At 38.2% G+C, this 27,918-nt stretch overlaps 1 protein-coding gene across 1 annotated transcript; it reads left to right on the forward strand.

Annotated features, from left to right (window-relative positions):
- Positions 1-16,970: 16,970 nt before the first annotated feature.
- On the forward strand, positions 16,971-18,141 carry LOC116897326 (prothymosin alpha). Its single transcript, XM_032899080.1, has one exon. It carries the CDS (start codon positions 17,149-17,151, stop codon positions 17,485-17,487), a length of 339 nt encoding a protein of 112 aa, XP_032754971.1. The 5' UTR covers positions 16,971-17,148; the 3' UTR covers positions 17,488-18,141.
- Positions 18,142-27,918: the final 9,777 nt, after the last annotated feature.

Below are 27,918 nucleotides of genomic sequence, written 5' to 3' on the forward strand. Positions count from 1 at the left end.
TAGTCCCTGGAAGCTCTAGTGGTTGGCCTTGTTGTTCAAATGGGGTCTTAAACACCTTCAAGCTGTTTCAGTCCTTTCTCTGATTCCTTCAACGGGGGTCCTGTTCTCAGTTCAGTGGTTTGCTGATGGCATTCGCCAATGTATCTGCCATATTCTGGCTGTGTCTCTCAGGAGAGATCTACATCCGGTTCCTGTCGGCCTGCACTTCTTTGCTTCATCTATTTTATCTAGTTTGGTGGCTGTATATGTATGGGCCACATGTGGGGCAGGCTCTAAATGGGCGTTCCTTCAGTCTCTGTTTTAAACTTTGCCTCCCTATTCTTTTCTAAGGGTATTCTTGTTCCCCTTTTAAAGAAGGAGTGAAGCATTTGCATTTTGGTCATCCTTCTTGAGTTCCATGTGTTACATCTAGGGTAATTCGAGCATTTGGGCTAATATCCACTTATCAATGAGTGCATACCATGTGTATTTTTCTGTGATTGGGTTATCTCACTCAGGATGATATTTTCCAGTTCCATTCATTTGCCTATGAATTTCATAAAGTCAATGTTTTTGATAGTTGAATAGTATTCCATTGTGTAGATATACCACATTTTCTGTATCCATTCCTCTGTTGAAGGGCATCTGGGTTCTTTCCAGCTTCTGGCTATTAAAAAAAAGGCTGCTATGAACATAGTGGAGCATGTGTCTTTGTTATATGTTGGGGCATCTTTTGGGTATATGCCCAAGAGAGGTATAGCTGGGTCCTCAGGTAGTGGAATGTCCAATTTTCTGAGGAACCTCCGGACTGATTTCCAGAGTTGTTGTACGAGTCTGCAATCCCACCAACAATGGAGGAGTTTTCCTCTTTCTCCACATCCTCTCCAGCGTCTGCTGTTGCGGGGAGTTTTTGATCTTAGCCATCAGTTCATTTTTATAAGGCTTAACTCCATTGAGTATTTCAGGATTCCCATACACATGAGTGATTATCAGTTTCAATTATGAAATGAAATCAAACTTTAGAAAATTTTGCTTATAAACTGATTTAAAACAAACCCAGAAAAATGTGAAGATGTAGATAAAATGCCCCTTCCCAGAAACCAAGATGAGGTATATAGAGATTCAGAGTCATACAGAAAAGAATTGTCATTAGGCTTTAATTTGGATCCCAGCATCATGTCCAACCCAGAGAAGTTAAGAACTTGGCTGATTCCATAGTTACAGGCTTCAGACTTGCAGCAGCATTGGAACCAACCCTCAAACACTAAGCTTTATGCTAGCTCTAAAAGACAAAAGCTCTTGGGGACTTAGATTTCAAGCCTGATCCCAGTGACTCAGGCTCCAGACTACCTGGCACAAACTCAGCTATAGGCCTTTCTTATCACTAGAGCAGTAAAATAATGATCCAGACACCAAGCCCTTATCAAAATAAGAACAAACCTGTAAACCCGGTAGGTCTGTACTACGATTGTAACCTCAAGATTCTGCCCATTCTAGAAGTAGGCTGACCCATGAAGCCTCAGGATATGGATCAGTACTTGAAGCTACAGGCAGATATCTGGTTTTATATCATGGCCTGAGGATCCAAGTTCACTGTAATTCTATACCAGCTCCCATAGATCTCAACCCATGACTCATGGATTAAGTATCCTGACTTATGTCAGTGTCACTGACCTCTGTAGAGCCAGATTCCATGGAGTGCCCATACTATGTGCTCGGGTTCAAGTATCTTCCTATGAAGATGGATATTATAACAGCACCCAAGACTCCAGGATCTTGGTTCACTACAGTCCAGTGAGGTTCATAAAGCCTTATATTATAAGCTATTCCCCATGCACCTAAGGTACAGGCCTTCTTCCACAAATCAAGCTCCATTAAAATCTCACACTCTAGGGCTTTTCTAGCCCAAGGTTGGTTTCATTATCCCCAGGCTCTAGACTAGCATCAGTAGGATGAGATTCCAAGAACACACTGTATCAGCAGCTTTCAGACCCCAAGATTCTAAGCCTTTCCTTGAAGCATTGTGGTTTTGGCTCTAGCTTTAAATCACCTCTAATGGGTCCTAGCCACAGATGTGGATATCGCCTTAAGAATATTCATATACACCTATATACTCACTTGAGTATCTAAGACTGTGAAAACTCATTCATCAGGTTTATCACAGAGGTCTATGGAATCCTGTCTGTAGACAAAGACCAAGACTTCCATTGGCCCATGTTAAGCTAAGCTCTGGGTCCATCTATATGTACTCAGACTTCAAACCTGTCTTCCTTTTTGTAAACTTTTATTTATATGAGTACATTGCAGCTGTCTTCAGACACACACTAGAAGAGGGCATCAGATCTCATTACAGATGGTTGTGAGCCACTATGTGGTTGCTAGGAATTGAACTCAAGACCTCTGGAAAAGAAGTCAGTGCTCTTAACCACTGAGCCATCTCTCCAGCCACCAAACCTGTCTTCTAAGACACAGAAGCCAAGGTGGGCCTTCTTGGCATAGAAACAAAACCCTCTATCTCACTGAACAAGGAGAGAAGAAAATTCACCAAAGACTCCAGAAACATTCAGTTCTTACCAGTACAACCAATCTTTATAGCACTTTATAGAATCTTTAAAGCACTGTAAATGAAAGCAAGTCTAAAAAGAACATTAAAAATGTTCCTAGTTCCTCCAAAACACAGATGTAGGCTAGGCCACAAGATCATGAATATTCATGGAAATATAATAGCTCAAGAAAAAACTCAAAGTACCACTGTGCATCCCAAAGATACAGAGACTAACCAACTACAATAGGAGAATTTAAAATAAGAAAACTTTAAGAAGTTCTATGACTGTCACCTACCACCTCTGACTCTTAAAATCTTTCTGTCCCCTCTTTTTGAATGAACCTTGGATCTTGGGAAGAGAAAGTATAATATGCATGTCCCATTTGGGGCTGAAAATTCCACCATTTCTTACTTGCTGCACCTTGTTCTATTTAAATGAGTCTTCACGTTACTCACCAACTATGACAAAAAGAACCTTCTCTAAATAGGGTTGAGATGTGATAATATATAGGAATAATGATAGTCTTTAGTACTTTGTTTAATACTATGTCCATTTAGAAGAGCAGTAGTTTTAGATGATTTCCGAAGGACTGTGACCTATCTACCTTCAGGTTCTTGGAACATATAACAGTGACAGTCATAAGTTTCCTTATGCAGAGTGAGCCTTAAATCTAATCAGAAAGTGGCTGGTTACTCCTGTGACATTTATGTCACTATTATATTATGGTGGGAATATCCTGCCATCCTGGTAGACATTGTGGTTCACAAGATACAGATTTGGATACAATTTAGGATTACTTTTCTCCTCTGGTAGGAAGTGAAACTTCCAGGTCAGTACGAGCTTGATTTCTCCATGTTCCATAATTTATGTGTATGGTATCTTCAGGAGTATGGTTTTATCATCACATTTTTGTTTGTTTGTTTGTGGGGAGTAATTAACAAGAGCATTATTAATAGTGTATAATGTTGAAATATTATGGAACATACTGATCAATGATTTCCAAAGATAGAATCCCATCACTGGAATTTTGCTTTATTTTGTTTTGTTTTTTTCCTTATGGTATCTAGTAAGAGCTTTGCTGTCTTGTTTTAATTTAATTCCACTTTAACTCTTCGGTGTGTGTGTGTGTGTGTGTGTGTGTGTGTGTGTGTGTGTACATATATGTATAGACAAATATATTAAATTTCTATATGTTGTTTAAAAATGTCTTTTGCATTACTTAGCCTTGTAAGCATTCCCTCCTCTATTTTGTCCTCTCATCCCTTACTTCTTTTAATTCTTTTCCACATTCTCCTTAAACAATTTACACCACTGCATTCTATTATATCTGTCCTTCCTTCAACCATCTGCCCACTTGTTTTTCACTAATTTCTCAATCTCTATGGTTATTCCAAATGGAACATATGTACCTGAGGATTCAAGGCTGACATCTTCCAGACACAGTGTGGTAGTAGCACAAAAGAACTCATAAAGCTATCAGGTCAGATTTGACAGCAGGCACAACAAGACTGTGTGCTTGAGTTATACAGAAACCCTGAATCTAATAAGAAGGTGTGCATGAAGTTGAACTATAGTTAAGAAGACTGACAGATAATAGATGTTAGGAGAAGACAAGTCATGAACCAAATGAGGTCAATAGAAGACAGAAGCAACAATTGTCAAGATTCGGAATTATCTAGCAAGAAGTCTCTATAAGTGTGCCTTTAAGAATGCATCCTGATAGGCTTACCTGCAGTTTACATTATTCTCTGAATGTGAGTAGTATCAAGGCAAGTGGTGTGGTCCTGAGATGAATATAAAAGAAAGTTAGTTTAATAGTTGTATGACATAGCTGCCACCATGTCCTCCCTGCCATAAAAGAGTGTGCTCTCAAAGTATGAACCAAAAGAATCTCTAATTAAAAAGGAAATGTTCTTTAAATTTCTTATTGTCAATTATTTTGTGACAGTAACAAAATAGAAACTAACACTTTTATAATGTACTCTTATGTGTTTATTAATAAAAAGAGTAGGACATTCATCAATAAATAGAATACAGAAATAGCATACAATGCAGTAACCTTATTTCTGATCTACACCCAAAATAAATAAAATTATATCTCAAAAGGAATCTATACCCTTATGTTCATTGAAACAGTAGTGAATATCACCATGATGTGAAACTAATTACAGAGTCTATCAGTGGATTAATGGACAAAGGAAATGTGTGTAGGATATGGTAGTACGTCTTTAATCCCAGCATTCAAAAGTTGGAGTTAGGAGGTCAAGAGTACCAGGACTGATTCAACTGTCTACTGAGTTTTGAAGTCAACCTGAGCTACATGAAACTTTGCCTGGAAACAACCAAGACCAATAGCATACCACAGAAGCATGATGGAGTGTTATTTCTTCTTTTCAGGAAGTAAATCTTACTTGAGACTTGTGACAATGTGAATGCATGCAGAAGGCAAAAGCTAAGTATCATAAACTGGACATACAAATACTACATAATGCCTGTTACATATGAAATCCAAAATGTCAAATAGATAGAAAAGGGTTAAATTGTTACTTCCAGAAACTGAGCATGAAAAAAGAAGACAATACTGCCCAAAATGTACAAGGTTTCAGCAATACAAGAAAAATCAGTTCAAAGAGCCTAGTATAAAACATGGTAAATATAGTTGATGCATCTCATTGAATACTTGAAAGTTGATAGGCAATAATTATTAAATATTACATGAAAAGAAAACATTATGATGTAATGGGAATGCTAGTTAACACACCTATGTTTGCCAAAATATCAGGCTGTATACCTTAATACATGAAATTTTTGGAAATTTCAGTTAATCTGAAATAATACAAAGAAATGAAGAATATCTTTGATGGATATACCAGTAGGCCACATACGTCAAGAGAAATAAATAATCAATGAATTTGAAAATTTATCAATAATTTTTTTTCAAACTGAAATAAAATGGAAAGCAATAATGAAAAATACAGAGCAGAACTATCAATAACTATAACAACTTGGAAAGATGTTATTTAAATTTTGCAAATTTTGCAAGAGAGAATGAAGTAGATAAATGACCTGTGTAATACTAGCTACAAATATTTCCAAAAATAATGACAAATATTAAGTCCATGGACCACAGAGCTTCCACATTACTCAGCAAGAAAAGTACACAAATTTACACCTACCATTTTGGAGCTACATAAACCAGAGACAAATAATCTTGAAAGAGAAAAATACATTTCCTATATATGTGCCCATTAGAATTCAAATGGCTTGTTACAAGGCAGGAAAAGAAAGGGGAAGTGTATGGAGACTCCAAGGTTATCTTCATAGTTTTCATCCTCTGAATCCTCTGATAAAAGAATCATTTCTTACACGTGCAAAGCTATTGTTATTTTACTAATCCTGTTCAGATGGTGTTCCATCCCTCTTCTCTGCATGTTTGATAATCCTTGTGGTAGTTTGATGTTTTAAGTTCTTCATAATTGGAGAAGGATGATGAAAGCACTAAAAATGTCTAACTTCTCGTCAGCCCCAAGATTAGTTCTTTGCCGACTTATTTCCATATCATTACAATAGGCAATAAAGCACAGCAGACAAAAATACAGACACAGGAGCTAGGTTGCTAGGTTTCAAAAACTGTATCTAGAACTTTTCAGTCACCCCCCTTGTCTGAGTTATTTAACATCTCTGTGCCCTGATTTCCTCAGCTGTAAACCATGAAGCATCATAGCACTATGATCATGAATGTAAATGTTCATGAGGGCATAGAAGAGCATGCACTGGGGTATTACTTACCATTGAATAGGAAAGACATTTCTTAACCTAATTCACACTATAACATGCTGGAAATATTAAAAATGCAGGGAAAATAGCAAAATCTCAATTATGACCATGAATAATTTAATATTTGCTGATGAAGCTTCTGTATGTCAACTTTTAAAATGGTATTGTCATAAACAAGGGCCATAACATAAAAAATAAATGCAGGTCAAATCAACTGTATTTATATATTGACCAAGGAGCTCTATAAAAAGTAAATTAAGAAAACCCAATTACAATAATACAATAACTACTTAGATACCTAACCAAATAATTGCAAGGCTTGTCCATTAATATCTGAAGCTGTGTTCATTGAAATAAAGAGCTCAGTAAGTGAAAGTACATCCTCTAATCTAGATTGTGGGTTTTAATATTGGACATACTGAAATCAGAGCTTGCTATGTTGATAACATATAAAACAAAATCTCATCAGAATTCTAATCACCTATTTTAAAGATAGATAAACTATTCCCAAATTTCATATGGAGTGACAAGGGGCCCACAATAGCTAAAATTTTCTCTTAGATAACTAACTTAGAGAAAGTTTAATTCTTGTTTTCACAACCTATCATAAAGCCTAGGCAATTAAGAGAAAGTGAGTTTGTGAAAGGATAGATGCACATGTCAATAGAATGGGATTCTGAGTAACCATGTATTTATGGCCAGTTCATGTTTGCAATGGTAGTGAAGACAATTCATTGTGGAGGAACAGACTTTCAAAATTATTTTCTGAAAGATGAATATCACATAAAAAAACACAGATTTTCACCACTACATAGGATGTCCAAAAATCAGATCAAGATGAACAAATGACTTAAATTTGAATTAATACCATAAAACTGTAGGTGAAATTTCATTTAGACATCCCCATAACCCTAGTTTAAGGAATGGTTTATTATATATGACACAAAAAACAAAAATAACAAATAAAAGTTTGTCAGACAGGATTTTGTGAAAGGTGAGAACTTCCATTTATTAAAGGATGTCATCAAAAAGGGGTGATGGGATGTTCATCAGCATGGGACAAAAAATACTTAAATTCAGTAATAGGAAACCAATTTAGGGCTGGACATAGTTAATGGCAGGGAGCTTGTGTAGCATGGTCCAGCCTGTGTTCAACATGCAGCACTACAAAATTCTACCTGAAAGGAGGCAACAACAAAGGGAGAACAACAGTGAGTGGGAAGCAATGCCAGAAGTCTAGAGAAATGACAACTGGTCTACCTGACATGATGGAGCTGTGGATACAAAGTAAAGGGAAACCCCAGAGGTCTTCCCGATCTTGGGAACAAGTATTTGGACAAAACACATTATGGTAAGTCAGACACCAGAAAGGTCAAATGACCTTATTTTCCAAATCTAATGAAGCTCCTTGTACACTGTAATGTAGTATTCTCCAAAAGAAAGAGAAGGTGGTCTCCAAGCCCTGCCTCCACTGTCTTAAGACCATGGACTTGAGATTAAATCTGCTCCAGTCAGAAGAGTAAAAATTAGCTAAAGAACATTTTTCTCAATCAATTGAATTATCTTGACTTGATTGTTCAGAGAGAAAAAACACATAAATAAAGCTATTTTTTTTTTTGCCAGGTTAAGGTGAGACTAGTGGTATCTCCTTAACTTGCAACACAAAAGCCATATACCCTAGCAACCTTCCTGCTTAAAGGGACCCTGAGTTTCTGTCTGGCACAGTCCATGCCAAGTTAGAAAAGAAAAAGGAAACATTGTCTACAGTTAGATCAACCCTGAAAATATCTTTGCAGTAACATGAGTAACATGACTTACTTGTTAAAAGGCTGCTCTTTTAGTTGTCATTCTCAATAGCAGCATGTTTGCTTTGTATAGGATCCTGATGAAGCATGTCAGATTGTATTACTCACATAGTTTTACCTTCAGACATCACAGTTACAGCTCAATATAGCAAGTACAGACTCTGGAGGGAAAAAGACAGCTTTTGATGAACTGTGCTTCACATATGGAACACACACTGTGCTATCAGTGCCACAGCAAAGAATAGGGGAGTGGTGAACACTCCGGAGGAATGCAGGCTGGGCCTTAATGTGGTCACACTGGTATGTACTACCTCACCAGTGTGACTCAGGAAATTGTCATATTTGTGGCTTGGGTTGGGATACATGGAATTATTTGATGGCCAGAAATACCTTAGGGGCCAAAGACTGCCTATCAGTGTCAGGATGGGCATCATCCTTTTAGATCTTGTCACACTGTATCATTTTGGGAGCTTTCAATTCATGTTGGAGTAACTAAAAATGCATAATAATGATTAAGTTGCACAGGACTACCCTTAGAATGTTCATGACCTAGAACATATTTTCTTGGCCTTTATCTATTTAAACAGTTTGAATTACATTAAAACATCCAAAATGCTATTATGACAATCTCAAATCATATTATTTAAAGAAATTCTACTTTGGTTAGTGGAAGGCCCCAATATATATGACCCTATGGGGTTCCAAAGACAACTACAGACAGTTTGTTGCTGTGGTAAGGGGCTGATGTGGTGTTGGAGAAGACCTAAGGAGGTATAATGGAAGCAGATCCATTTATGTACAATTGAGCTTCAATCTGCATGGCTCATAATTATTAAGAGAGCTAATACATTTCAAATGTGTAAAAAAAGTTCAATTATAATAAGATTTTGAGCAGGGTAGAGTATTTGCTTAAAAGGTTCAAGGGGAAATTGTGGACTCACCTAAATACTCATACCAAAGATATTTTCATGTCACAGACTTTACCATTTAATGAGGAAGACAGTCATTTTTTAATAATGTACAAATGAAATAAGTGTTACTCTTAGTGACATTGGCATGCTGTAGGAATATCTAGGCTCAGCTTGAGGGAAATCAACATTTTTCAGAAGGAAAACAGAACCATACCATCACACGACCATGAGTTAAGGGACAAGTGAGCTTTTAACTGGTCTTCTCAGAAAGCAAGTATGAAGACCTTGGGGTAGTGTAGTGGGGTCAGGGCCACCAGGATGTTGTTTACAAAGCAAATCTGCTGCCTTCATAGGAAAGAAACATCAGATTAGAAAAGAAGGTTGATTGATCCAAGAGCAAGCATCTAGTTCAAATGATTCTATAATTCTTTGTCATTTTCTAAAAAGTAAGGAAAACTGAAAGCAACATTATTAGTCAGGAAGCTTGCTCAAAATCCAGAATTTCAATTCAATCTTAGAGTTGCTAAACCAGAATTCTCAGTTCATACCTTTCTCCTATCACCTGCCCAGTAACATAAATGCTGTTATTCGAGAAATACTGATCTACAGCTAATATCTTGAGGCACAGTAATATCATTATTAAGTTGCAATCTAACATGTTTTGCATTATCAAAACCACAACATAAACGGTGATATTAAATATCTTGGATATCTTGACTTTCAGGAGCTGTCTATTAATACTCAACACACATATCAACATATATACATACACACATACATATGAATATACATATACATGAATATATATATATATATACATATATATATATATATATGAACAGGATGAAGACATCATATTTTTGAAGAAAACCATCAACCATCTTTGGCTTGCTTTGAGGTAATATTAAGAGACAGAAAATTTTTTTTCCTTCTCTAGCAGTGCCTAGAAACTTGAAATGCAACACTGCATTTATTTGTACCTCCAATCCAAACCTTTATACACATTAAAACAAATAGCAAGAAAATGGTGCTCTCTTAAGGTTAACATGTCATCATAGTATTATATTAAAGGTTAACTTTTCCAGAAACCAGGACCTTGAATAAAACTGCATAAATGATAATATCCACAGCCAAACCATAGGCCATGCCTGCCAGAAGACCAGGTATGCTGCCCCCCCCAAACCTCCCTCATTCCATTGATTCCCTTAGGCCAACATTGGCTTGCCCAAGCATAGGCTACACTTGTGGGGAGATTAACCAACAGAATTTTCTCTCTCTGTAGCTTCCACAGACCCAATTTCCCCTTCTTCTCCCATTTCACTGAGTTCCAGTCCCCAACTCTGGAAGATAACCTCTGCCAAAGAGGCAGTTGCTCTCCTCCACCTCCACTTCCCTGAGTCTCGGTCTCCAAATCTGGAAGACAACCACTGCCCAAACACAGGCCATACCTGCCAGGTAGGTTGCCCATTCATAATCCTCCTCTCCTCTCTTGGTGCTCCCCACCCACATTATCCTTCGTATACAAGCCCTAAATTTGGTCATAGACTCCCTGCTAGGTCAGAGACCACAAAGGCTACAAGAACTCCCACCCCCAACTTGGATGAAGACCCCCTGGTTGACAAGAGACTATGACAGTCACCAGAAGTCCAACCGCTAAAGGGTGAAAACCCCATGCTCAATTACAGGCCACACAAACTATAAGACCAGAGAGGAAACAGAAACCCACAAACAAAACACCCATCTAACAAAAAAAATGCAGAAATTGGTGTTTAGACCTACAATCACCCCAAACCCACATGCCTAAATGCCAGCATAAGAACACAGTCAACAACAGCTGGGGCAATATGTCAGCACCAGAGCCCAGCACTCCTAATGCAGCAAGCCCTGAATATTCCAATGCAACAGAAGCACAAGAAGAAGACCGTAAAACCAACTTTATGAAGATGATGTAAGTCCTTTAAAAAGTGAACAAATCCCTTTTTAAAATAAACAAGAAAATGATACATGAAAATAGAAAAAAATTAATAAGCCTTTCAAAGAAACCTGAGAAGGCCAAGAAAATGAACAAAGTCGAAGAAAATGAACAAAGATTTCAAGACACGAAAATAGAAATAGAAAGATAAAGAAAACAGAAACTGAGGGGATCCTGGAAATGGAAAATCTAAATAAGTAAACAGAAACCACAGAGACAAGCACCACTGGCAGAAGAATACAAGAGAGGCAAGGTAGAATCTCAGGCATTGAGGATACAATAGAATAAATATATTAGTCACAGAAAATATTACATCTAAACATATCCTGATGCAAAACAGCCAGCAACTCTAGAAAACTATGAAAAAATAAACTCAAGAATAATTGAAATCAAAGAAAGAGGAACCCAGCTCAAAGGCCCAGAAAATGTCTCAACAAAAATCAAAGATGGATTTCCCTAGCCTAAAGAACAAGATGTCTATAATAATATGAAAAGCTACAAAACTCCAAATAGCTGGAACCAGAAAAGAAAGTTCTCTTACTACATAATAATCAAAATATTGAAGACACAGAACAAGGAAAGAATATTAAAAGGTGCAAGGGAAAAAGGCCAAGTAACATGTAAATGCAGACCTAGTAGAATTATACCTGAATTCTCAATGGAGACTTAAAGCTAAAGGGCTTGCACATGTGCTTTAAAGTCTCTAACAGGTGACAGATGTCTAGCAAAACTTTCAAACACCATAGTTGGAAAAAAGAAGATATTGCATGACAATGTCAAATTTGAACAATATCCATCTATAAATCCAGCCATACCAAAGAAGATACTAGGGAAAACACCTCTAGCCCAAGGAGTTAACTATACACATGAGTACATAGGAATTAAATAACCTTACTCCAGCAAAGAAAAGGAAAGGAAAGGTACACATACATACATATACTACCACACCAACATCAGCAACAGCAGCAACAATAAACTATCAGCAATTGATGATTAATGGTTATTGATATCTCTCAATATCAATGAATTCAATTTCCCAATAAAAAAGAAATAGACAAAAAGAATGGATATTAAAACAGGATTCTTACTTCTGCTGCATGCTAGAAGCATATCTGACCATCAAGATTAGATTATCTCAGCCAAAAGGTTAGAAAATTATATTCCAAACATATGGACCTGAGAAGCAAACTAGGGTATCCATTCTAATATCTAGCAAGATAGACTTGCAATCAAAATTAATCAAAAGACAGTGAAGAAAGCCTCATTCTCATCAAAATAAAAATATACCAAGAAGAAGTATGGATTTTCAACATCTATGACACAAATGCAAGGGTACCCACATTTTTAAAAGAAGCATTACTAAAGCTTAAGCCACACAATAATAGTGGGAGACTTTAATATGCCATTCTTAACAATGAACAGGTCAACAGAGAAATACTAGCAGATGTTCTCAACCAAATGGATCTAACAAATATTTATAGAACATTTCACCCAAACACAAAATGAATATATCTTATTCTCAGCATCTCATGGAACTTCCTCCAAAGTTGATGACACATTTGGCCACAGAGCAAAGCTCAACAAATACAAGAAAATTGAAAATTTCTACGGTCTTTCAAACTTCCATGATTAATACTAGATTTAAAATGAAGAAACAACTGAAAGCTGACAAACTCATGAAGACTGAACAGCTCCTTACACAAATAAACACTTCCTAGAATTTAACAAAAACAACATACTCATATTTATGGGGCACAATGAAGGTGATGTTTGAGGAAAGTTGATAGTGCTCTGCCTACATTAAAAATCAGGGGATATCTCATACCATTTGAAACACACATGAAAACTGTATAACAGAACCTCCACATCAAACCAGACACACTCAAACTAATAGAAGAAAAACTAGGAAGCATCTGGAACACATGGGCACTGGAAAAAATTTCCTGAACAAAACACCAATGGCTTATGCTCTAAGATCAAGAATCGACAAATGGGATCTCATAAAACTGCAAAGCTTCTGTAAGGCAAAGGACACTGTGGTTAGGACAAACGGCAACCAACAGATTGGGAAAAGATCTTTACCAATCCTACAACAGATAGAGGCCTTATATCCAAAATATACAAAGAACTCAAAAAAAGTTAGACCAAGAGGGAGACAAATAACCCTATTAAAAATGGGGTTCAGAGCTAAACAAAGAATTCACAACTGAGGAATGCCGAATGGCTGAGAAACACCTAAAGAAATGTTCAACATCTTTAGTCATCAGGGAAATGCAAATCAAAACAACCCTGAGATTTCACCTCACACCAGTAAGAATGGCTAAGATCAAAAACTCAGGTGACAGCAAATGCTGGCGAGGATGTGGAGAAAGAGGAACACTCCTCCATTGTTGGTGGGATTGCAGACTGGTACAACCATTCTGGAAATCAGTCTGGAGGTTCCTCAGAAAATTGGACATTAAACTGCCTGAGGATCCAGCTATACCTCTCTTGGGCATATACCCAAAAGATGCCCCAACATATAAAAAAGACACGTGCTCCACTATGTTCATAGCAGCCTTATTTATAATAGCCAGAAGCTGGAAAGAACCCAGATGCCCTTCAACAGAGGAATGGATACAGAAAATGTGGTATATCTACACAATGGAATATTACTCAGCTATCAAAAACAACGAGTTTATGAAATTTGTAGGCAAATGGTTGGAACTGGAAAATATCATCCTGAGTGAGCTAACCCAATCACAGAAAGACATACATGGTATGCACTCATTGATAAGTGGCTATTAGCCCAAATGCCTGAATTACCCTAGATGCCTAGAACAAATGAAACTCAAGACGGATGATCAAAATGTGAATGCTTCACTCCTTCTTTAAAAGGGGAACAAGAATACCCTTGGCAGGGAAGAGAGAGGCAAAGATTAAAACAGAGACTGGAGGAACATCCATTCAGAGCCTGCCCCACATGTGGCCCATATATATACAGCAACGCAATTAGACAAGATGGATGAAGCAAAGAAGTGCAGAAGTGTAGATCGCTCCTGAGAGACACAGCCAGAATACAGCAAATACAGAGGCGAATGCCAGCAGCAAACCTCTGAACTGAGAATAGGACCCCCGTTGAAGGAATCAGAGAAAGAACTGGAAGAGCTTGAAGGGGCTCGAGACCCTATATGTACAACAATGCCAAGCCACCAGAGTTTCCAGGGACTAAGCCACTACCTAAAGACTATACATGGACTGACCCTGGACTCTGACCTCATAGGTAGCAATGAATATCCTAGTAAGAGCACCAGTGGAAGGGGAAGCCCTGGGTCCTGCTAAGAATGAACCCCCAGTGAACTAGACTGTCGGGGGAGGGCAGCAATGGGGGAGGGTGGGGAGGAACACCCATAAGGAAGGGGGAGGAAGGGATGTTTGCCGAAACCGGAAAGGGAATAACACTCAAATGTATATAAGAAATATTCAAGTTAATAAAAAAAAAAATAAAAAAAAATCTCAAAAAAAAAAAAAAAAAAAGAAGTGAACACACCCAAAAGGAGTGGACAGCAGAAAATAATTAAACCAAAGACTGAAAGCAATACAAGAGAAACAAAAAGAATAATGCAAAGAATCAGTGAAACAAAGAGTTGGTTCTTTAAGAAAAGCAACAAATCTTACGCAAACTAACCAAAAGATATATATAGAGTAACCAAATTAACAAAATCAGAACTAAGAATGTGAACGTAACAGGCGTTGATCAATAGAATAGAATTGAAGACCCAGAAATAAAACCACACACTTACTCACATTTAATCTTTGACAAAGAAGCGAAAAATATACAATGGAAAAAAAGAAGGCATCTTCAATAAATGGTGATGGTCTAACTGGCTGTCTGTATATAGAAAAATGAAAATAGGACCATATTTGTTACCTTGCATAAAACTCAAGTCCAACTGGATCAAGGACCTCAACATAAAACCAGATATACTCAATCTAATAGAGGAGAAAGAGCCTTGAACTCATTGGCACAGGCAGAAATTTTCTGAACAGAACTCCAATTGTTCACACTCCAAGATCAAGAATTAATAAATGGGACCTCATGAAACTGGAAAGCTTTTGTAAGGCAAAGGACATAGTCAGTAAGACAAATCCCCATCCTACAGATTGGGAAAAATCTTCACTAACCCCACATCTGACAGAGGGAAAATATCCAAAAAATATATAAAGAACTCAAGAAGCCTACCACCAAAAAAATCAAACAGCCGAATCAAAAAAAAAAAAAAAAGGGGGGGTAATAGAACTAAACTGAGAATTCACAATAGAGGAATCTCAAATGATTGAGAAGCACCCAAAGAAATGTGCAGTCCTTAGTGATTAGAGAAATGCAAATCAAAACGACCCTGAGATTCCACCTTACACCATTCAGAATGGCTAAGATCAAAAACCCAAGGTGAGAGAACATGTTGGTGGGGACATGGAAAAAGAGGAACACTTCTCTATTGCTGGTACAACCGCTCTGGGAATCAACCTGGAGGTTCCTTAGAAAATTGTAAATAGACCTTCCTAAAGACTTAGAAATACCACTCTTGGTAATATACCCCAAGATGCCCCACCATGGCACAGGGGCACATGTTCTGCAATGTTCATAATGGTCTTATTTCTGATAGCCAGAAGCTGGAAACAACCCAGATGTCCCACAACAGTAGAATGAATACAGAAAATGTGGTTCATTTACACAATGGAATACTGCTCAGCTATTAAGAACTAGGACATCCTGAGTTTTGCAGGCAAATTGATGGAACTAGAAAATGTCTCCCTGAGTGAGGTAACTCAGACCCAAAAGGACATGCACTATATGTTCTCACTAATTAGTGGATAGCCAAAAATGTACAGAATATCCAAGATACAGTTCACAGAACTCAAAAAGATAAACAAGCTGAAGGGCCCAAGTGAGTCCCACTTGGGAGAGAGAAGAAAGCAACGAAAAGGGAGGAGGGAAGGAGGGACAGGGGAGGGAAAGGAGATTGGGGTGGCGGGGAAGGAGCATGATCTGGTATTGGGTGAAGGAGCATGATCTCGTATTGGGTGGGAGAAAAGGACTGAAGCCATGAGAACCAGCAGAAAGAATGGAAACAGGTGACCTTGGAAGTTATGGACATTGGGAGTACCCTCCAGAATGTACCAGAGACCTGGGAAGTGAGAGACTCTCAGGACTCAAAGTGGGAACCCTAGATGAAATGCCCTACAATGGGGAGAGGGAACTTATTAAATCCACCTCCAGCAGAAAGAGAGGGCAACAAGTGAGAATGGGAATGCTATTCTACAGCCAAAGCTCTGACCCACAATTCTTTCTATCTGAAAGAAATGCAGGGATGGAAATGGAGGAGAGCTGGAGGAAAGAAGGTCCAGGGCCAATCTCAAAGTGGGATCCAGCTCAAGAAGAGTCCCCAAGACCTGACACCATTACTGAAGCTGTGGGGTGTTCACAAAAAGGGACCTACCATGACTCATCTCCAAAAGACCCAACAAGCAGCTGAAAGAGTCAGATGCAGGTATGTGCACCCAGCCAACACAGAAACTGCTGACCCCACTGGTTTAATTAGGAAAAAGCTGATGGAAGCTAAGGAGGAGTGCAGCCCTGTAGTAGGATCAGGAGTCTCAGTTAACCTGGACCCCTGAGATCTCTTAGGCACTGAATCACCAACCAGGCAACATGCACCAACTGAGATGCGTACTCCCGAGTCTGGATTCAGTCAGAGAAGATCCACCTAACCTTCAAGAGACTGGAGGCCCCAGAAAGGTTAGAGGTCTGGTGGGGTGGGGACATTCTGTGGAGATGTGAAGAGAGGAGTTCGGGAGGTGGGGAGGAGGTATGGGATGTGGAACTGTTGGGGGGTGGACTGGGAGGAGAATAAAAATCTAGAGTGTATAAATAAATAAATAGGCACTGTGGAAAATTAAAAATGTATTAGGTCATAATTTAAAAACATATACTCCCCCCCACTGGCTGCTCCGAAAAGCCATCTTTGCATTGTTCCCGGGTCGTGCTCCGCGCTCACTGCAGCCACCTTCGCCGCCCACCGTCTCCTCCAACGCGGACTCCGGCAGCTTTCTCGCCAGAGTCCTCGAAACTCGACTAATTCCTTACGCGTAGCATCAGACCACCGGCGTGCCCCACCATGTCAGACGCGGCAGTGGACACCAGCTCCGAGATCACCACCAAGGACTTGAAGGAGAAGAAGGAAGTTGTGGAGGAGGCAGAGAATGGAAGAGACGCACCTGCCAATGGGAACGCTCAAAATGAGGAAAATGGGGAGCAGGAGGCTGACAATGAGGTAGATGAAGAAGAGGAAGAAGGTGGGGAGGAAGAGGAGGAGGAGGAAGAAGGTGATGGTGAGGAAGAAGATGGAGATGAAGATGAGGAAGCTGAGGCTCCCACGGGCAAGCGGGTAGCTGAGGATGATGAGGATGATGATGTTGAGACCAAGAAGCAGAAGAAGACTGATGAGGATGACTAGACAGCAAAAGGAAAAGCTAACCTTACGCACCGTGACCTATTCACCCTCCACTTCCCGTCTCAGAATTTAAACGTGGTCACCTTCAGTAGAGAAGCAGGCCCCGCCCGCCCCTGCGGGCAGTGCCACCCACAGATGACATGCGCTCTTCACCACCCCACCAAAACCACAACATGAATTGGCAACATGGGAGGAGAAAAGAACCAGAACTTCCCAGGCCCTGCTTTTTTCTTAAAATACTTCAAAAGGAAAATTTGTTTGTATTTTTTATTTACATTTTATATTATTGTACATATTGTTAGGGGTCAGCCATTTTTAATGATAACGGGTGACCAAACCAGCCTTCAGAGCGTTTTCTGTCCTACTTCAGACTTTACTTGTGGTGTGACCATGTTCATTATACTCTCAAAGGAGAAAAAAAACCTTGTAAAAAAAACAAAAACAACAACAAAAAAACAATCTTATTCTGAGCATTCCAGTAACTTTTTTTGTGTATGTACCTAGCTGTACTATAAGTAGTTGGTTTGTATGAGATGGTTAAAAAGGCCAAAGATAAAAAGACTTTTTTCCTTTTTTTTGTCTATGAAGTTGCTGTTTATTTTTTTGGCCTGTTTGATGTATGTGTGAAACAATGTCCAACAATAAACCGGAATTTTATTTTGCAAAAAAAAAAATAAATAAAAAAAAATAAAAATAAAAACATATACTCCACAAAATTGGAAACATCCAATGTAAATGGATAGTTTTCTCCATAGATACAACTTACCAAACATAAATCAAGACCAGCTAAGCAACCTAAGTAGACCTACAACCCCTAAGTAAATAGAAGCAGTCATTAAAACTCTCCCAACCGGAAAAGAGCCAGAACCAAGCAGCTTTAGAGCAGGTTTCTGCCAGAATTTTAAAAAGTTAATGCCATTATTCCTTAAATTATTTCACAAATTAGAAATAGAAGGAACATTGCCAAATTCATTTTATGAGACTATGGTCACCCTGATACCATATCTCTATATAGAGTTTCAACAATACAAACACAGTCACAACAATAACAACAACAACAACAACAACAACAACAACAACAACAACAACAAAAGAGAATTACGGATCAATTTTCCTTGTGAGCATAGTTTCAAAACACTCAACAAAATGCTACCAAACCAATCTAAGAAGACATTTAAAAAGATCATTCACCATGATCAAGTAAGCTTCACTCCAAAGAGTAGATATGGCAAAATATGAAAATTAGTCAATATATTTCACCATATAAATGAAAGAAAAGAAAAAAATATACTCATTTCATGAGATGAAGAAAAAGTCTTTGACAAAACCCAACACACCTTCATGTTAAAAGTCCTGGAGAGATTATGGATGAAAGAGAAAGATCGAACAAAATAAATATAATTTACAGCAAGGCTATAGCCAACATCAAATACTAAAAGGAATTTCACTAAAATCAGGAACAAGATAAGGTTCTCATTCTTTCAATATCTATTTAATATAATACTTCATATTCTAGCTAAAGCAAGAAGACAACTGAAGGATATCAGGGGATTATGAATTGGGAAGAAAAAGTCAGTGTATTGTTATTTATAGATGATATGACCGTATAAATAAATGACCCAAAAAATTCGGTCAGGGAACTCCTATCACTGATAAACACCTTTAGTTAAGAGGAAGGGTACAAGGTATAATAATGATAATAATAATAATTGTAGTAAAATAATAAATAAAATGCCAGCAGACCTCATCTATACAAATGACAAAAGAACTGAAAAACAAATCAGGGGAACATTAGTTACTGGCAATATATAATACTTTGGGGTAACCCTAATTGAGCAAGTGAAAGACTTGTATGACAAAAACTTCAAGGCTTTGAAGAAAGAAATTGAAAAAGGTATGAGAAGATGAAAAAAATCTACCATATTCATGAATCGAAATTAATATAGTAAAGTTTACTAACAGCAATATACAGATTCGATGTAATCCCTGTTGAAATCCCAACACAATTCTTAAAGGCTTTGAAAGGACAATACTCACCTTCAAGTGGAAAAGCAAAATAATGCAGCTCAAACAATCCTGAGCAATTCAAAACCTTTCAGAGGTATCACAATCCCTGATTTCAAGCAGCACTGTAGAACTAGAGTGACAAAAACTGCATGGGAGGAGACAGGTAAGTCCTAACACGTATGGACAGTTGATTTTTTTTTATAATGAATCCAGGAAAAAGAAAGCATTTTGGAAAAACGATGCTGGCCTAAGTGGGTGTATGCATGTAGAAGAGTGTAAATAATTCCAAGTGGATCAAAGACCTCATGTGATTTTTTTGAAAAGTCATTACTCTACACAAATAAACCACTGGGCAAAATAGAAAGCTTCTCTGAGGATAGACAACCGTACTCAGCCATGAGAATGAAGAAGAGCATTTAGAAGCTAATTTGATAATTTGTCCGTTTATTTAAACAATTAAAATTAATTAAATATATATGAACCTATCAAAGAACAAAACAATTAACCTTAAAAATAGAAAAAATAAGATAGAGGTAAAATTCTAACCAATTTCAGAAGAAAATCTATTCAGAGAGCACCAGTGCAGAAATGAAGCAAGCAAACCAATAAATGGAGTTACAGTTGCTAGCACGGCTACTATTGAAGAACCCAACTTATCGACTCCTTGTTCTTCACAAGAGACACATTTCTCTGTAATTTAAAGACTGTACCAATTCCAATAGAGATCTCAGCTGTATTTAAACAAAACCAACCTTTTCAACATTTACCTTTGCAGACTGAAAGCCTAAATAGAACCAAGAACCATCTCAATCTCTCACTTTTACATGACTTTTCTTGATGACCTTAGGAATTCATTTGTTGAAGAAAATTCGACTTTTAAACAACTGTTTTTTTTTTTTTTTTTTTTTTTTTTTTTTTTTTTTTTTGTTCTTTTTTTTCGGAGCTGGGGACCGAACCCAGGGCCTTGCGCTTCCTAGGCAAGCGCTCTACCACTGAGCTAAATCCCCAACCCCACAACTGTTTTTTTTTTAAATTGGGTATTTCATTTACTTGCATTTCAAATGTTATTCCCCTTCCCGGTTTCCTCTCTGGAATCCCCCTATCCCTTCCCTCTCCCACTGCTTCTATGAGGGTGCGCCCTGACCCACCCACTCCCTCCTGCATCGCCGCCCTGGCATTCTCCGACACTGGGGCATCGAGCCTTCACATGACCAAGGGCCTCCCCTCCCATCATGCCAAATAAGGCCATCCTCTGCTACATATGCAGCTGGAGCCATGGGTCCTTCTATGTGTCCTCTTTGTTTGGTGGTTTAGTTCCTGGGAGCTCTGGGGAGTCTGACTGTTGATATTATTGTTCTTCCTATGGGGTTGAAAACCCCTTATGATGAAAAACCCCTCAGTTACTGTGAAAATGTGAAACAAACCAGACAGAGAAAAATATTGAGTGTTCACTTTTGTATGTTGATCTTATTGTTCTGATATGTGCTTATATGTGGGGATGAATATCTGTGAACAAAGGTCCTAGAGCTAGAAAAAAGACAAAGAAAGAACCACAAAGATGTGTTGAGGAGTAAATTTCACAATAAAATCAATTAATTTCTATATTAATTAAAAACTAATAACATTTTCATTTTAGAACAACACACACACACACACACACACACACACACACACAACCTGAACAATAACCATGCTAGGGGTGTGTGAAGTGCCCAGGAATATTAATCCTTCAGAAGAAACTATGGCCAACTGCTGAATGATGAAGGAAGGAGAAATAGTAAAGCACACATCAATTGCTTATCCAACACAAATGGACAACCCTGACAACGTATATGGCAGTAACTTTATACAGACAGAGTAGTTTATATATAGGTTGCATGAGATCTCTGTATTACATGATCAAATCAACATATAACAATAATTAATGTAAAAAGAGCCCATAAGCCCCCACTGGGTACTCTGAAAAGCCATCTTTGCATTGTTCCGCGCTCACTGCAGCCACCTTCGCAGCCCAACAAAACGGACTCTAGCAGCTTTATCACCAGAGTCCTTGAACTCGACTGATTCCTTAATAGCAGCATCGGACCACCAGCGTGCCCCACCATGTCAGATGCAGCAGTGGACACCAGCTCCGAGATGACCACCAAGGATCTGAAGGAGAAGATGTGGAGGAGGCAGAGAATGGAGGAGATACACCTACCAATGGGAACGCTCAACATGAGAAAATGGGGAGCAGGAGGCTGACAATGAGGTAGATGAAGAAGAGGAAGAAGGTGGGGAGGAAGAGAAGGAGGAAGAAGGTGACCGTGAGGAGGAGGATGGAGATGGAGATGAGGAAGCTCAGGTTCCTACGGGCAAGTGGGTAGCTGAGGATGATGATGTTGTCACCAAGAAGCAGAAGACTGATGAGGATGACTAGACAGCAAAAGGAAAAGCTAACCTTAAGCACCATGACCTATTCACCCTCCACTTCCGGTCTCAGAATTTAAACATGGTCACCTTCTAGTAGAGAGGCAGGCTCCACCCTCCCAGAGTCTACAGATGTCATGTGCTCTCCACCACCCATCAAACCACAACATGAATTGGCAACATGGGAGGAGAAAAGAACCAGAACTTCCCAGGCTCTGCTTTTTTTTTTCTTAAAAATACTTTAAAAGCAAAAATTGTTTATATTTTTATATATATTTTATATTTTTTTACGTACTGTTGGGGGTCAGCCATTTTTAAAGATAACGGGTAATGGAACCAGCCTTCAGAGCTTTTTCTGTCCTACTTCACACTTTACGTTGTGGTGTGGCCATGTTCATTATGATCTCAAAGGAGGAAAAAAACTTGTGAAAAGAACAACAACAACAACACAATCTTATTCTGAGCATTCCAGCAACTTTTTGGGTGCATATGCCTAGCTGTACTATAATAGTTGGTTTGTATGAGATGGTTAAAAAGGCCAAAAATAAAAATATTTTTCCTTTTTTTTGTCCAAGAAGTTGCTGTTTATTTTTATATTTTAAGTTTTTGCCTGTTTGATGTGCGAATTTTATTTGAAAAAAAAAGTCCATTGATTTGGAAGAGAGCAAGGAGGCATGTATGAGAGGGTTTAGAGGGAGGGGGGAAAAGTAATGGTCTAATTATATTATAATCTAAAATAAGAGAAATACCTTTTAAAATATGAGCATAGTTGACAATGAATGACAAACAACAAGAGATGAGTTTAGTCATTTAAACTATCTAATGCAAATAATTTAGGATAATTAGAGTTATGTTCAATGAGCACCAATAATAAATAGCATAAATGCATAATATTGAGCATATATATTCTTCAGTTTCTTCTTAATGATATGATAGTTCCTCAGAAAACTGGAAATAGTTCTACCTGAAGATGCATCTGTTCCGCTCCTGGGCATATATCCAAAAGATGCCCCAACATACAACAAAGACACATGCTCCACTATGTTCATAACAGCCTTATTTATAACAGCCAGAAGCTGGAAACATTCCAGATGTCCCTTAACAGAAGGATGGATACAGAAAATGTGGCACAGTTACACGATGGAGTACTACTCAAGTATTAAAAATAATGAATTCATGAAATTTTAAGGCAAATGGATAGAACTAGAATATATCATCCTGAGTAAGGTAACCCAGACTAAAAGAACACTTGCAGTATGGTACTGATAAGTGAATATTAGCTCAAAAGCTCAGAATACAAACGATACGGCCAACAAAGTATATGGGGAATAAGAAGAAAGAAGACCAAACTGTGAATGCTTCAATCCTACATAGAAGGGGAGCAGGAGTGGGTATTGGAAGGGACAGGAGAGAGGTACAGAGGGTCAAAAAATTGAACAGAGGTGTGTAGCAGTGGGGATGGGGAACTGGGGGGATAACCACTACAAAGTCCCTGACACCAGGGAAGCTAGAGGCTCCCAGAATCCAACAGGAATGGCTTTAGCTGAAATGCATAACAAAGGGGAGATAGAACCTATACAGACCACCTCCAGTAGATAGGTATAGCCCCCAGTTGAGGAATGGGGCCACCCATCCATCTAAAAATTGTTAACTCAGAAATGTTCCTGTCCAATGGAAAGAGAGGGACAAACAATGGAACAGACTGAAAGAAAGGCAATCCAAAGACTCACCTAGGAATCCTTCCCATCTGCAGACACCAAGCTCACACACTATTGCTGATGCCAAGAAGTGTTGCTGACAGGAGCCTGACATGGCTCTTTCTGAGAGGGTTTGCCAGCACCTGACCATTACAGATGCAGATACTCACAGACAACCATCAGACTAACCCCAGGGACCCTAATGGAAGAGTTAGGGGAAGGACTGGAGGAGCAGAGGGGGACTGCAATCCCTTAGGAAGAACAATATCAACTAATCAGACCACACAGAGCTTACAGAGACTAAACCACCAACAAAAGAGTAGATACACAGAGGGATCCTTGGCTCCAGATATATATGTCACAGGGGAAGGCCCCCTGATCCTAAGGAGGCTTGATGCCCCAGGGTATGGGGATGCTAAAAAGGTGAAGTGGGGGAAGGTAAGTAGATGGAGGAGCCACCTCTTAGAGGCAAAGTGGAGAGATGAGTCGGGGTATAAAATGGGGTGTTCATGGAGGGGTAACCGGGAAGGGAAATACCTTGAAATATGAACAAATAAAATGATTAATAAAAAAATGTTATCTAAAATATTTTTATCAGAAACAGTCCATAAGTAATGCATAATACTTTTGTAACATATTTGTGATATAATGAGCAAATATTAGATGTTATACTGGTTATTTTTTGTTAATTTGACACAATCGGGTCATCTGGCTAAACCGAACCTCAAATGAGAAAACATCTTTGTAGTATTGACCTATGAGGAGGTTAGTGGGCATTTCCTTGATCAATAATTTATGTAGAAGATGCAACCCTACTGTGCAAAGTACCATGCCTAGGAAGGTGATCCTGGATTGTATGAGAAAGCAACTGGCCCAAGCCATGGGTAGCAAGCCAGTAATTAGTACTTCATGTGACCTCTAATTCAGTTTCTGCCTCAAAGTTCCTGCCCGATTTCCCTTCAAGGTGGACTATAAAAGATAAGAATCAAGTGTACCCTTTCCTCACCAAGTTGCTTTTGATCACGGTGTTTATAACATAAATAGAAAGCAAACTAGGACAGATATTATTTTCTCTATAATTTAATTAAATAGAAAGTATAAACCAAAGGGATAATATATTTTGTACCCCTCTAACTTTGTGTTCTTCCTTCCTTCCTTCCTTCCTTCCTTCCTTCCTTCCTTCCTTCCTTCCTTTCTTTTCCATCTTTCTCCCCCTCTGCTCCTCCCCCATTCTTGATATCTCTGTGTATCCGTATCAGTTCTAAAAGTAGTTCTGTAGACTTGGTAAGCATCAAACTCACAGAAATCCACCTACCTGTCTCCTGACTATTGAGATTAAAGGAGTAATTGCCTGGCAATAGTTGGTTGTTTTTTACTGAAAAAAATTATACAATATATTTTTATTATATTTCCTCTTCCTCCAATCCACCTCCAAATACAACCAACTTTATGTTCTTTTTCTCTTTCTCTCTCTTCAAGACAATGAAATATACAAAATCTAAGTCAAAAGAAAGAAAAAGAAAAAGAAAGAAACACACACTTCCCCAAACATCTCGGACTATTTCCAAGGCTTCTCTCTACCCTATTGCTGAAGACAACACAATGTAGCTCATCAAACATGAAGAAGTTTACCTGGTGCCTAACTAGAGGCCTCACTCCTGACTGGCACTCATGGTACTCCGAGGTACTGTGCCTGCTAATATAAGATGTCAATCTCTCCGGTCTCCAAATCCTGTTACCAACAACAGTGAACTCCCTGTGCTGGTTTGATAGTAACACAAATATGGAAATAAACAAACACTTACTGGTTGAATATAAGCCCCATTCCAAGAGTTGGAACTCACATCTAATACAGTTCCAGCCGTATATCACTGCTTCCCTCAGTCCTAAATGGGATGTCTTCATCAAATTCCATCCCCTTGGACTCAGGGATCCATGTAGAAGAGGAGGCAAAAAGACAGCAAGTGCCAGAGGTTGTAGATCACTCTAAAAAAATTGTGCTTTTGTGAATGCATGTTTGTTTAATGACTTCAGGGGTGGGCACTTTAATCAAAGATTCACAAGGTATAACCCATTCACAGGACTGAAGGTTTTATTTAGTGACTTAAGGTGTCTAGTTGGGGCATTGCCTTCCCTATTATTTGGTGACTCCATGTTGATTGCTTTCATATTTGTGTACATTTTAGGAAGTGTCTACAGTACTAAATTTCCGTGTTTTTTAAATTACCTTTAGTGTTATTTCTCCCTTGCTGAATTCTCTTTCTTTATATTTATCTTCCATGCTCCTCCCTCCCTCCTTAATCTTAGACTAGTTTCCCTTTTGACTCTCCATTACAATATATTCTATTTCACCTTCCAAAACATTTCCTCTCCTTTTCCCTTATCCAGTGTTTTTCAACCTTCTAAAGGCTACAACCCTTTAGCCCTCACATTGTGGTCACCTCCCCAACATAAAAATACATTCATTGCTACATCATAACTCATTTCGCTTAGTTTTGTAACACATTTTTAAATTGGGTTATTTTTTTCTTGTTCAATTTGTTTACTTCTTTATACATTCAAGGTATATAATTGGAAAGGATATTTCCTCATTCTGCGGCTTTCTGCTTTGCCTAAATGATGGTGTCTTAACACTTTCCAAAGACTTTTCAGTTTCATGGATTTCTAGTAATTGTTGTTCTTAGTGTCTTTGCTGTTGGTATTTTGTTCAGAAAGTTCACTTCTGTGTCGATGAGTTTGAAACTGCTCCTTACTTTCTCTTTTGTCAGATTCGGTTATCTGGCCTTATCTTAATAGTGGTGAAAGATTTGGAGTTGAGTTCTGTGCTGCATAATCGATATGAATCTATTTGCACTCTTCTAGGTGCCATGTAGTATGGCCAGAAGCACTTATTGAAAATGCTGTCTTTTCTCCAGTGCTTATTTGAGGCATTAAAAAAAAAATCAGATGTCAATGAGGATATGGAATTGTCTGTCTTCAATTCAGTATCCTTAATCAACCTGTCTATATTTATGTCAATACCATGTTTTTATTACTATAACTCAGTACTAAATCTTGAAATTTAGAATATCCTAATATCTCCTCCTCCTCCTCCTCCTCCTCCTCCTCCTCCTCCTCCTCCTCCTCCTCCTTCTTCTTCTTCTTCTTCTTCTTCACCACCACCACCACCACCACTACCACCACCACCACCACCACTACCACCACCACCACCATCATTAACATCATCCAGGATTATTTTAGGTATTTTAGGAATATATATATATTCCAATTTCTGTGAGGAATTGTGTTGTAATTTTGATGACTATTACACTGAATGTGTAGACAGCATTGGAGAGGATGGTCATATTCACAATATAAATCCTATTGACCCATGAGAACAGGAGATCTTTTCATCATTCTGCTGTCTTCTTCAGATTTTTTTTAATGTCTTAAAATTTTTGTTATAGAAGTCTTTCATATGCCCAGTTATCCTTATCCCAAAATGCTTTATAATTTGTGTGTGTATCATTTTGTGTGCATGTGTGTGTGTGTGTGAGTGTGTGTGTGTGTGTGTGTGTGTGTGTGTGTGTGTGTGTGAGAGAGAGAGAGAGAGAGAGAGAGAGAGAGAGAGAGAGAGAAAGACTATTGTGAAAGGCACTAGTTCTCTTATTTCTTCATCACTCAGTCTGTTGTATAAAGGAAAGATTCTGATTTTGATACAAATTTTATATCCTGCTACTTGGCTGAGAGTATTTTCAGCTCTAGCAGTTTCCTGGTAGAGTTTTTAGTCTTTTATATATGAATCATCATGCCATGTGCAAGTAAAGATCCATTGACTTCCTTTCCTATTTGTATCTCCTTTATCTCCTTCAGTTGCCTTATTAGTTTAGCTAATGTTTTCTGGTATTGTATTCAATAGAGAGAATGAGAATCCTGTTTTCCTCCTATTTTGATGGAAACACTTTTTTCTTCATAAAGATGATTTTGCCTGTGAGCTTGCTATATATTGCATTTTTATATTGTGGAATATCCTCTGTATACTTCACCTTTCAAGACTTTAATTATGAAAGGACATTGCATTTTGTTAAAGGTGTCATGTTCATCTAATGGCCTTTCTTTCAATTTTATACTGGATTACATTTATTTCTTTCAAGTATATGATTACATTTATAGATTTACATATGCCAAAATATTCTTTCATCTCTGGGATGAAATTAATTTGATCATAAGAGATAATCCATATGATGAACCTGGATTCACTGCACAAGTATTTTATTCAGTATTTTTCATCTATGTTTCATAAGGGATGTTGGTTAATTATTTTTTTTTGGTTGAGTCTTTA

The sequence above is a fragment of the Rattus rattus genome, chromosome 3, assembly GCF_011064425.1.
Source record: "Rattus rattus isolate New Zealand chromosome 3, Rrattus_CSIRO_v1, whole genome shotgun sequence".
In the NCBI taxonomy this organism is placed as follows: domain Eukaryota; kingdom Metazoa; phylum Chordata; class Mammalia; order Rodentia; family Muridae; genus Rattus; species Rattus rattus.